The sequence below is a fragment of the Aphelocoma coerulescens genome, chromosome 18 (assembly GCF_041296385.1).
Source record: "Aphelocoma coerulescens isolate FSJ_1873_10779 chromosome 18, UR_Acoe_1.0, whole genome shotgun sequence".
NCBI lineage: Eukaryota > Metazoa > Chordata > Aves > Passeriformes > Corvidae > Aphelocoma > Aphelocoma coerulescens.
The window spans coordinates 966,485-979,106 of record NC_091031.1 but is presented as its reverse complement, the minus strand read 5'-3'; the positions used below and the strand labels follow the sequence as shown (position 1 = coordinate 979,106).

The following is a 12,622-nucleotide window of genomic DNA, read 5'->3' as shown; positions in this document are numbered from 1 at the left end:
GGAGGGCCCAGGCAGTGCACAAAGCCAGTTTAAGTCAAAATAGTCCATTTTGGGGTTTAATCAATTCCTAGCTTCCTTTTGATCACTTAAATCTACACCTCCCTAATGGCTCCCAATAGGATCCTGCATTCCCAGTCAAGAGCTGCCATCAAGATTTTTAGGCTTTTTCCTTCGTTCTTCTGGGCAACTTAAACATTTCAATAACACCTCTTTAAACAGAGCTTAAAATCTCAATTCTCAGTATTTTAAACAAACATTTAAAGACGAACTGTTTGGAGACGTGTTTCGTTACCCTGCTGCCTCCCAACGTTTTCTCCCTGGAATCCCTCCCATATCCACAGCCTTGCACATCCCACCGTAGTCCAAGAACCATCCTCCCCGTTCCCTCCCCACAGGAACAAAGAACTTTTCAACAAAAACCTGAAAATTTTCAACAAAAAACAAAGGTTTCCCAGATTTCCCCCCTCTGCAGCCTGGCAGCCCCCGTCACTCACTCCAGCACCAACCATGCCAACAGTGCAGTGTCACTTACTTGCTAAGGCTTTTTCATAGGTCTTCCCCATAGAAATGAAATTCCTGAGGCTGGGATTGAACTGCTCCATGATCGTCTAAAGGGAAGAGAACATGGCTGGGATTAGCAGGGATGATGGGAAGTGGAGTGAACAGCTCCATGCTCAGCTCTGTGCTGATAGGCATAAAGAGAGAGCAAAAAATCCTCCCAGCTCCCCAGAAGATGCCCCAGAACCCTCCCTCATCCTGCAGCTTCACTGAGGAGGACCAAGCTGGGTTTGAGCACCACGAGGGACAAGAATGAGGGGGCTCTGCAGTGCCTCAGCACAAGATGCTTCCCCAGGAGAGGAAAGTGAATGCCCCAACCAGAAAAGTATCAGATATGGCAAAAATAACCATAACAACGACTATAAGTGGCTGTTTGGGGCAGACCCAGCCCTCAGACCAACCAGGGAGGTGACCCAAGCTCTGGGGGATGGTGGCAGGTGATGTCCCACTCCCGGGATGGCCACGGAGAGCAGCACCAGCCCAGCCCATCATGGACGAGCAGGAAGGGCTGAAGAGCAGAATTCCAAATGTGCAGCCAGGAGTGAGCCAGAGGGAAGCCACCAGCACCCCTTGAGCTGTGCCAGCCCCGCTGAGGCCACACGCCAGGAGTTACACCTGGGTCCCTCAGCCCTCGGGGGCTCTGCCCACCTGCCCAGAGGGTGGGGTGAACACGGGCAGCGCTGTCTGAGCTTTTCCTGCCTCGCTCCGAGGCCCTCAGTTAAGATGGGGGAAGGAATAATCGGATCAGGGAGAAGAAGAAGGGCTCTTTGTGTGCTTGGCCCCGCAGCCACAGCCCTCCCTGCCCAGGCCCTCACCCCGACACCAATCCCAGCCAGCCTGGAAGAGGCACAACCTCCACTCTCTCCTGGGAATCCCCCGGATCAAGTCCAGTTCCAGCCCCAGAGCTGGTCCCAATTCCCTGCCCCACCTTGGCGACACCCTCCCACCAAGGTGCCACCCGAAAATGGGAGTTCAGAGCCTGAATGCCCCAGAGCAGGGATGCACCATGGGCATTCCTGCTGGGAACGGGGGCTCTGCACCCACAGGCTGCTGGCAGAGTCCCACCCCGGGCAGGGGAGGGAAGACAGGCAGACACTTACGGGGAATAAGCTGATTAAGCATCTGTCACCTCATCTGAGGCTGGCCGAACACTATAAAGCTCATTTTCTGCCTGAGGCATTTTTATCCCAGTTCCTGCTGCCCGGCCCTTGAGTCTGACAGCTGAATTCTCTCCACACGTGTGCAGGGCTCAGCCAGAGCCTCCTTGGCTCCAAACAGCCCTTCCTGGGTCTCTGGGCAGGACCCTGTGTGGGGCACCCGTCAGAGGAGTGGCATCAGCCCAGTGCTGGTATTTCAGGAGAAATCCTGTTTATCCTGCCAGGAGCACGAGGCTGGTGGGAGCAGCAGGCTGAGGATGGCTGCAATGTCCCCAGAGCCTGTCCCCAGCAGCTCCCAGGTCCTCACAGCACCAGCCACAATTGCAAAGGGCAGAATATGATTGACGAGGCTAATGAGGAGCTGCCCCCCTAATTAAGGCTGCAGGCCAACAACTCAGGGCCCTTGGAAGCTGTTTTGGGGCAGCTCAGAGCAGTTTGGTGGATGTGCTCAGCGTGAAAGGAGAAAATGAATCTGTAGCAACAAGCCAGGAGTTCTCCAGCGTGTAGGAGCCAATTGCACAGGAGTTAATTACCACCGGCGAGGATTGCTCCATCCTGCCCACATCACATTTAACTCCAGTTGAAAATCTACCTGGGTTATCCCACAGAGCGGCTGGAGGTGTGGGATCACTGCCCACGGCAGGGACAGGGACACGGACACATCCCCGCTTCTGGCAGATCCCCAGCTGCAGCCTCGACCACACTCCAGCTCAGCCTGAGCTCTCTGAGGCTGAACAATACCTAAGCAGCAGAAATGTTGGCAGAATTTCTGCAGGGAGGAGATTTTTCGGTGGTTTGCAGGTTCAGAGCAGTGTTTGTGTACGTGGATGTGCACAGGGATATGTAAATAGTGTGATTTTCTCAGCAGTGCCCGTGTAAACACATCGTCCTGAGCATGAAAACGAGGGAATTAATGATGGAACAGGATCCCCAGACAAAGCATCATCCAGAATTCAGCACATCTTTCCCAAACCAGAGGGAATCAAAGCACAACCCAGCCCTGGCACTGCTCAGGGCAGGTCCTGCTCCCCACCGAGCCACAAGAGGCGTTTTAAAGCAACAAATAGATAAAAGCCCCCAAAGGGTCTCATGGACTGGCTGAAGGAGCGGGAAGGTGACTCTGGGTTGGCCAAATAAAATTCACCAACCCCCAGGAGGAAGTTTGCTGAAAGTGAATGTTTTTAAAACACTGTCTGGAGCCTCCAACAAAAACAGCCAGGCAGGATGAGAGCAGTGAAAAGGGCTCCTCACTCCAGAGACAAAAATAGCCTTTTCCAAGCCTTCCTCTCACTCCCAGGGTGGGAAGGGAAGGTGACTCCAGAGCCTTCACACCCCCCTCCAGGTGAGAGCCCGAGACCTGCCAAGGAGAAACAGTGGAAAACCAACAGATTTGTGCCATGGAATGGCTCCACAGCATCACCCCTCACACCCTGGGATGTGCTGGAGCTGCTGCCCTGGCAACACGGGGTTCATCCCCCTCCATGGGGGGACGGGGGGCTCTGGCAGGGCTGTCCCGCAGAGGAGAGGTGAATCCAAGTTTGCAGGACACCACCAGCAAAGCAAATATTCAGCAACATTGTGGCAATGAAAGCAAATCTCATTCTCCCCAGATTTTGCCCCCTCAGCAGCACCCACAAGTTGTTTGCCTTCCACGGGCTGCCTGGGCAGAGTTCAGAAAAACACAGACACAAAACCTGGCAGCCAAGGGTTGAAAGGGCTTTGCTTTGTTCCACTGTGCTGAATTCCCTGGGTAATACCACTCAGCTCTCCGGGATTGGCACGGCTTTATTCAGCTGCCAGAAATGAAACTAATGCAAAGCACAAGGTCTCCAGGACACGGCCCTGCTCCGCTCGGTGGGGGAAGAGGCATCAGAAACAAGGTCCCTTTGCTCCCCTCTGAGCACACTCCAGCTGCAGCCAGGATGCTCCAGTCCCACTGGCTAGCTCGTAAGGGAAAGTTTAGAATCATGGAAAAGAATAAAAAATCCCAAGTTGGAAGGAGCCCGCAAGGATCACGGAAGTCCAGCTCCTAAATCCTAAGTTTAAGTCCTACTCAAGCTGGGAGTGGACGTGGCTCAGGCTTCTCCTGCAAAACAGCTGAAGGGCGGCTTTCCGAACACATCCCTGGAAGTGCTCAAAAACCACATGGATGTGGCACCTGGGGGATGTGGCTCAGTGGTGGCCTTGGCAGTGCTGAGGGAATGGTTGGATCTCATGGTCTCAGAGGGCTTTTCCAACCTTCTTAAGGATTTTATGGCTCCCTGCAGGACTGACACTGCACAGGGATCTGGGCCCACCCACGGCTTCCCTGGGTGACCGTGAGGAGCAGGACGGAGGGGCAGCACCTGGGGACTCTCCACTGCCACACTGCAGAAGCAGCTCAGCTCTAAGGAAGTTTTGTGCCTAAATGGGTCAGCCCTGCTCCAGGAGCACCTTCATCATTTCAGTATCAATATTTAATGCCCAGCAAAGCCCAGCACTGCCTGCTCCATCACAGCTTGTCCTGCCCAGCGCCATCAGGAGCAGCCCTGAGGGTTTCAAGAGCCAAGTTTCTGTCAAGAAGGAGCCCATCTGGACAGGCAAAACCAGGGAAAGAAACAGTCCCCATCTAAAGGCATTTAGATTCTCCTGGCTGTCATGCCAGAGGATGAGGGGACCCAAGTTTCAGGGCAAGAGCTCCAAACATCTTTATTTTGGGGTCTGGGTTTGAAGAGAACTGGGATGAGGATCCACACAGGGCACAGAGCACCCCAGCACTCCAGGAACACCTGTCAGTACCCTCCAGTGGCCACCCCTGCTAGGCAGGGCCATCCTCAAGTCCTCAGCATTGGGATCTCCACTGAGGAGCCAGAAGGGTCCCCCAGTCCCCTCCCCACAGATGTGGCACCGAGGGGCTCGGCTCGGCCCCGGGCTGCGGCCGAAGGAGCTGGAGCAGGAGCTGTTTGCCCTGTGCCCTCCCTTGCAACACAAGCAGCAGCACTGAAACCTTAACCACGAGCAGGCTCAGCACAACAAAGCACTGAGGGCAAAGCCCCATCCCAGGGAGCAGCATCCAGCTGCGGCAGCGCAGGGAGCGGTTTGGGACACCTCCGGCAAGACAGGAGCTGCTGCTTTCTAACACCTTGTAATCCACGTGTCTGCAGGTGTCCCATCTCCAGGGAGGCCGGGAATGCTCTCCCAGTCTGCAGGCAAAGGGAATGGAGCAGCATTCCCACCTCAGAGCCCCTGGCAGTGCTGGAGCCGAGCCCACCATGGAGCCCTGGTACCACGGATGGGAGCGGGGCCACCGATCCCTGGAATGCTCAGAGCCCCCGGGGTCAAGGCAGGGAGCAGAGACAGCAAGGAGCAGAGGGCATGGAACTCGGGGTGGCACAGGCTGGCTCCTGCCTCCTCTGCCGCACACATCATCCCTCCACTGCCAACGCACCAAACCAGCCACACTTTACCTCCTGAACCACTTGAGGAAGAATTGCTCCCATCCCTCTGGACCTGGAGATAAGGAGCCTGTGATACCACAGTAACATTGATTACAGCCGATGGGGAGCAAAGGACCCTCAGGAATGCGGCCCATGTTTCTGCACGACAATTCAGCTTTGAGTTCGGGGTGTTGTTGAGCAAACACCTCTTCAAATGCAGAGCTACTCGCACACCACTGCCAACCCATCTTCTGCATGAAAAAATGGCTTTAAAATGAAATGGAGGTTGTGCTGTAAATGGCAATAATCTCATCTGGCAGGAGGAGACAGCTCTGTCTTCGGGGGAAGGAAGAATTGCCAGTCCCTGCTTTCTGCAAAAAGACAATCCGGAGCAAGGGATGAGCGGGGAACAGGGAGGGAGCAGAGGGAGCTGCCCGTCCTCGCACCCCAGCCGGCACCCCAAGCCCCGGGGCTCGCAGCAGAGCCCAGCCCGGCAGCTGTGCCGCTACGCCGGGGTCCTGGGAGTGAATCAGCACCAGGGAAGGTGGGATTACGTTGGCGGAAGGTGCCAGCAGCCTCCGTCTCCCTCTGTAATTACTCCCCGTGTGTAGGCAGCTGCCTGTAGTGGCAGCATCGGCTCGGGGGCGGCTGACAGCTCCTCCACCAGCTCATTAGCACAGTCACTCCGAGGGTGAGCGCTGCTTCTGGAGAACGATGACAATGGGCTTCCCGAGCAGAACGCCTCGGGAAAGCCTGCGCGGGAGCGGGTGCCTGGCATGGGGAGCTGCTGCTCCCGCTCCAGCCCCGGCCCTGCTGCTGCCAAACCCCGGGGAGACGGCGGCCGCAGAAGGAGGCAAAGCAAGGGTCAGTCACCCGTCCTGGGTCCCCACGGACTGGGGATCAGCGGCATCGTGCCCTTCCTGGGGGTTGTCTCCTCCTGCCCATGGCAGTGTTCAGGCTCCTGCACGGGCCAGGAAAGCACAGGGCAAAAAAATACCTGGGTAACGGGGATTGAAGCACTGGGACTGGTTTTGGATTCAGAGACTCCAAAGCTTAAGGAGATCCAGAAGACCCCACTACGTGAGCCCCCAGCTGTCACGCTGGGCTCAGGGGTGCCTGAAGTCCTCAGTGGAACAGGGACACACCGGGTTCTTGCAGGCACCACATGCCACACATCTCCAGAGGCCAAGAAAAGCATCGCGGGCTTCAGAGGAGACTTTGTTCTCACAAAGGAACACAGAGTCAGGACCATCCTCCTCCAGCTCCCAGCACCAAGACACCGACTTTGGGTGAATCCATGAGATCTTCACCAGTTCCATCTTCTCATTCTCTGCATCTGGCTGCTCGCACTGACATCCCAAGGAACTGAAGCGTTCATTAACTGCTGGGGACCTGTGGACTCTTCCCAAGCCCATCTCTGGCTGTTGGGGCCAAGGCACCCCGTGCACCTCCGCCCTTGGGTCAGCCAGGCGCCGACGGAGCCGGCGCTGCCGCTCGCTCCGGGCCGAGGGCTCCGCTCCGGCTCCAGCAAGGGAAGAGCCCAGCCAGCACTCGCCCCTCAGCCCTCGTTTCTTGGGGGGATGGGCTTCACCCAAGCGCAGGTGCTGGGACGGCACAAACTGCCCCATGCGCTCCTGAAGGGCCGTGCCCGGGAGACGGTGACCTGCTCCCCAAACCCGTCATTAGCCCCGTGCTTCGAGGACAACACACCTCAAACAACAACTGAGTCACTGCTGAGGCTGTTCCCAGCCCCTGGCCCCGGCCCCTCTCGCCCTGTTTGCCCAGGTGGCTCCGGGCCCAGCGGTGCTGATGCACAAACACTGGGAGCACCCTCGGTGCCAGCCCGAAATCAAGGACAGCCTGCATGGTGGCAAGTCCGGGTACATGAGCTGCCTGGGATGCCACCAAGATTCCGAGTAGCCAAGATTCTGGGTGCCATGGCACTGCCTGAACAGCTGTTACACCCTAGAATCTCCAAAAACAAGACTTCAGAACTTCACTGCCTTGGTACTTTTTGTACTACATTCTTCTGACTTTTTTTTTTCCTGCTCTGTGCTCCCAGGTAACTCAATCCAAGCCCTTAAATCACAGGAAATCGTGCAAGCTTCCCAGTTTAACAAACGACATCCTGCGTTACACGTTAGGCTACAGCAGTTTTATTAGTCTTGGTCTCAAGACCCAGCAGAGCAGAAACCGCTTCCTTCGGAGGGAAATTAAACCACATAAATTACTGTATTTTCTCAGGACACCGGGAGCAGAGCAGAAAGGAAAAACTGAGAGATCCGCGAACTCCGAGAGAGATGGGGAAGGCTCTGACGGCTCTGGCTTGTGGCAGAGCAGCGAGCGACGGCGGCGCGGGGCTGCCCCGCTCCGGGGTGATGCGGGGACAGCGCTGCCCACCCCGCCATCGGACACCCCCACGCGGGCCCCGGTGCCCGGGGAAGGCTGGGGGTGCCCGGGGAAGGCTCGGGGGTGCCCCCCGCCCCGTGCCCCGGGCTGGCGGGGCCCCTGCGGCCGCTGCCGCCCCGGCCGGCTCCGGGCACACCCCAGGGGCGGCCCCGACGGCGCCGCCGCCCGCGCCCGCTCTGCCCCCGCGCGTCCCGGGGAGCGGAGCGAGGGAAGGGGAAATTCGACAATTAAAATAACTCAGATAACAGGAAAACGCCGAGACGCGGCGCCGGGCACCTGTTGCGGACCCACCTTGTAGACATTCTCGGTGAGGCGGTGCACCTCCTCGGAGCGGGCCATGCCGGGCGGGCCGGGCAGCACCATGGGCGGCGGCGCGGGGTGCGGGGCGAGCGGGGCGGGCGGGCGGAGCCGGGCGCGGGCGCGGGGAAAGCGCGGAGCGGCGGCCGCGCTGCCTTTTATCAGCTCCCGGCGGCCGTGCCCGCCCCGCACCGCCCCGGTCCGCCCCGCACCGCCCCGCACCGCCCCGCACCGCCCCGCACCGCCCCGCGGGGAGGAGCCGCCCCGGGCCGGGCTGTGCCGCGCTCCGCGCCCCGGCCCGCCAGGGACGGGAGGGCTGCGAACCCTGCGGGGGCAGGGGGGCTGCATCCCCCGTGCCCCATCCCATACCCCGTTCCCCATCCCTGTTTCCCGCGCCGTACCCCATCCCACAGCCCATTCACATCCCATGCCCCTCCTCCACCCCATTCCCCATCCCACACCCCACAACCTACCCCTACGCTCCTGCCGTGCCTCACCCCACAGCCCACGGCCCCACACTATCCTCATACTTTACCCCACCCCGTGTCTCTCGCTGTGCCCCACATCCCTGAGTTGTCCCACACTCCAGCCCCTGCTGTACCCCCACCCTTGTTGTACCCCCCACTCCTGGGGCTGTGCTCCATCCCCAGCTGTGCAGTGGGGAGTGGATGGGTGAGGAGCAGTCGGAAAGGGAAGAGCAGCTGGCGGTTTATGGGGTGTTGGGAAAGAGGGTGCACATTGTCCAGGGAGGCTGAGAGAGCAGGGTTGGGATGAGCCGTCACCACAAGGTACAACTTGGGATTCTCGGGCCAAGGGAGACCAGCCCAGGCAGGAGAAGAGGCAGCCCCTGCCTGCCACTTCGCTGTCCCCAGGCTGTCCAACCACCACCCGGTCAGCCAGGAGAACCAGGATTCCCATGGGAGGCTCTTGCCAGAGCTCCCGGCTGTCAGCAAAGCCATGGATCCCTGTCCTTCGCATCCCTTGGGTCAATGGCAGCGACTTTTGCCCAGGTCCTGAGGGACATGAGGAGCAGGACCATGCCCTAGAGCCTGTGCCCCCATCCCTGTCCCTCACAGCCCTCCGTGCCGGGACAGCCGCTCTCCACACGGCGATCCGTGGTTAAACGGAGCCTCACGGCTGGCCCGTTCCCATGGGCCAAGCCTTCCTCTCCCTCCTCTCTGCTGTGAGAAGCAGTGAAACAGTTAAGCAGCTGAGCATGTTATTTTCCATCCTCCCGATCAATTCCGAGAACAAGGAGCCCAGGTCGATACCTTGGTCTCAAGCCTCTCGCTGCTGTTCCCCTTCCCGCTCTCCCTCCCAGCCCCGGTGACGACCAGGAGGGAACCGAGAGCAGCTGCTCCCTCTGGCTGCATTTGGGTCCCATTTTGGCTTCTCCCTCAGAGGTTCCGCACTCCAAAGCACAGCAAAGAATTTACAGCCCCTGAGAAGGATTTTTCTTGTGTTTCTGGAGTGACCAGTTAACCCTTTCCCACTGGGGCTAAGGAAAGGGAGCAGCTGTGGGAGCAGGACTGCCTGGGAGATGTTCCCAGGGGAATGCCTGGCTGCCTGCATCACTGCTGGGACATCACGGTGCCACTTTCCCTGTCCATCCCTCTCCATCCCACGTGGCCAGACCGTGGTCGGCTCTGTCGGGATGCCGCTCCCCCAGCCAGACACCAGCACCTCGCTGGCTTTCCAGTGTCGGTGAAAGATTCAGGATCAAGCATCCAGGAGTAGAGTGCCTCTCCCTGCATCTCGATCACCTTATTTTTAGTTACGTTATGTAAGTTCTTCGCTACGTCATGGATGTGGGGGGTTCTTGCATCTAATTCCAGTGTGACAGCCCAGCAATTCAAACTAGCTGTTCCTCTGGCGAGGAAGATAAAAGGATTTGTAATTTCTGATAATAAAAGAGGCCTTCTGGGACGACCCTCAGAGAATCTCTTGCATCTAGGCCTGCTCTCAGACAGCCGCTCCACTTTCTTCCCATGCTCTGCTTCTCCTTATCCCCTGGAATCTGAGTGCCGAAAACCTTTCTCCCTCATACCTCCCTGCTCCCAGAGAGGCTCCATGCCTGGAAGCAGCCAGGGAGTTCATTTCCCCACAGTCAGAGCCACATGGAGCAAATCATCCTTGTCCCTGGCTCTTGCCGTGTCACCACCCCTTGGCTGGCAGCGCCGCCGGGCTGCCCGTGCTGCCCACGGCCCGGAGCTGTGCCCGAGCCCCAGGCAGCGCAGCCGCCCGCAGCTCCCTGGGAATTCTCAGCAGGAAAAACCTGCCGCTGCCTCGTGCCGTAGCATTTGCTATGATTGCCTTTTTTTTTTTTTTTCCTGGTTGCTGCTCGCTGCCTTTTTGCCAGGGTGATTCACTCCCCGGGGCTCGGCGGCAGCTGGAGCGTGCCCAGGGTAACCATGGTGCCAGAGTCCCCGTGGGTTACCTGAATCCCCGCGGCGCCTTCTCCATGTGTCCTTTTGAAGGCGGGACCATCCAGCACGGGGGCAAAACCCCGTGGGTGCCGTGTGGGGAACCACCACGCCAGACTGGGAACAGCGGTGGGATGAGCAGGCAGCAGCCCCGGGGCTGGCAGCGGCCCCATCCCCGGAGCGATCCCTCCCCGGGGTGACGGCACAGCGGCACACGCGGCACCGGCCACCTCCAGCCCCGGGTGGAGTGAAGTTGCTGTGGCAACAATAACTTATGTAATCCACCCCGCTCGGCTGCAGGTGTGGGGAGGAAATTGTGCTATTTTCGAAGTTTCATTAGGTTCCTTCTTAATTACCAGCGTGGCATCACGCCAGCGCTCCCGGCCGGGCACAGGACCGAGGGTGGGGACGGGGCAGCGATGGCCGGGACGGTGACAACCGAGGGCAGTGACAACCGAGGGCAGTGACAACCGAGGGCAGTGATGGCCAGGGCAGCAATGGCTGGAGCAGTGGTGTCCGAGGGCAGTGACAACAGCTGTACCGAGGGACAGTTCGGGCCACCAGCCCCTCCGTGTTCCCAGCCTGTGGACACTCTCCCTGCTCCCGAAATGCCTCCCCAGTGGGTGCTGTGGCTGCCAGGGAGGGACACGGGAGGGAGGTGCTGCAGGGCAGCATAACTGCCCAGGGAGGGGAACGTGGCTCTGCAGGGTCACCGAGAGCTGCCACATCCTCAGCGACTCAGGAAGCCTCTGGTGACACGGAGAGAGGAGAAACAAAGGTGGCTTAGAAGCCCTGGTGCATTTGAGTGGGCTGTGTCACTGGCCAGCACAGAGAGGAGGAAGCAGAGGGACCATCATGGTACCAGTGCTGGCTTTTGTCACAGTCCCTGGGAATATGCCTGGAGTTTCCTAAGGAAGATCCAGCTCCAGCTGCTCCAGGTGGTCACTGGGTTCTCCTGGCACTGCCAGAGCAGGAGAGACCAGGCAGGGAGCAGGACCAGGCTGAAGAAGCCGTCTCCATCTCCATCTCACCTGTTTGTCCACTCAGTCCCACTGGCTCCCCGGCAGCCCTTGGCTCTCTGTTCCTCCTCTTTGGTATGTGCTGAAGGGGAAGGCTGAGCCCACCCACCCCTCGGTGCCCTGCACAGCCCGAGTGGGGCAGGTGTGTACCTGAGTGTCACCGTGTTAATGAGATTCCCAGGAACTGCCTGTCCTGTGGTCCCAGGCAGATGGCTTCTCCATCGGAGCCCTGACATCACTGAGAGCACTCCCTGTGCTGTGTCAGGAAGTTTTTATTTCTAAAATAATCTAAATTTTCCTAACATCTGGGGGTCACTGGGGAATCAGCCAGGTGGGTTTGAGCCAAACTAAGCCCCTGCGAGCACAGGACGTGTTTTCCCTGAACACCTCACTCAGTTCCGTCTCCTGCCCTCCTCGGGGGGCCCTCCTCAACCCAAGGCTGTCTCCCCACTTCCTTTTGAGCACCTCATTAAGGAGCTGGGCCAGCAAACCCCACACGAGTACCCAGGTCCTGGAGCATCCTCCCAAACTCAGCCTCAGCCTCCCCTTTGCAGCGTGGCTGTCGCTCACCAGGATTCCAGCAGGTGCCTCGAACTGACAGTGAGTAGGTTTAGGTTAAATATTGGGAATAAATTCCTCCCCGTGAGGGTGGTGAGACTCTGGCACAGGTTTCCCAGAGAAGCTGTGGCTGCCGCATCCCTGGAAGTGTTCCAGGCCAGGTTGGATGGGGCTTGGAGCAACCTGGGCTAGCAGAATGTGTCCCATGAGCTTTAAGGTCCCTTCTAACCCAGCCCACTCCACAATTCTGTCGCTGTTGGCGCTGGTGGAAGCTGGTCCCTGAATCTTCAGAGGGTCAGGACTTAGAAGCTGTCCTTGGGCTGGAGACGTCCCACGTGTGCCAGCAGCTCCCAGCAGTGAAATCCCCCCGAGCGCCACCGGCAAACCGAGCAAAGCCATCTCTTGGGGATTAGTCAAGGATGAACAATTCGGGCCCTGATTCTGCAGGGTGGAAGCTGCAGTGCTGGATCCAGCAATTCCCAGCTCCCACCTCACGCCTGGGTGAGTGGGACTCACAAAGTGGGATGGGATGATTCCACTGAGGGGGAAACTGAGGCATGACAAAGTACCTGGCCTCTCATCATCTCAGGGTTTCCCTGATCCCATTGGAAGCAGCATCTGAGCAAGACTCCCAGCAGTACAAGCTGCTGTTCCCAGGGATTTGCCGACAGTTCTGCTCCCTGATGTGACACCTGGGCTACTCTGCCTCGGAGCACCCGGCCCTGCCCACGCTGAGGGCCGCAGAGCCTGGGGACGGGGTCTCATCCCTGGGGGCACTGATGGCA

General features: G+C 58.8%; 1 protein-coding gene across 6 annotated transcripts in view; it reads right to left on the bottom strand.

Moving 5' to 3' along the window:
* Positions 1–7,951, bottom strand: part of BAIAP2 (BAR/IMD domain containing adaptor protein 2) — a 39,764-nt gene extending 31,813 nt beyond the window's left edge. For all 6 annotated transcript variants that reach the window (XM_069032699.1, XM_069032695.1, XM_069032693.1 and 3 more), the window contains exons 1-2: positions 7,832–7,951; positions 533–608 (exon numbers count right to left, since the gene is read on the bottom strand). In XM_069032699.1, coding sequence (XP_068888800.1) covers positions 533–608; positions 7,832–7,903 — 148 coding nt within the window. In that variant the 5' untranslated portion in view covers positions 7,904–7,951. The remainder of the gene's footprint in view (positions 1–532; positions 609–7,831) is intronic.
* Positions 7,952–12,622: the final 4,671 nt, after the last annotated feature.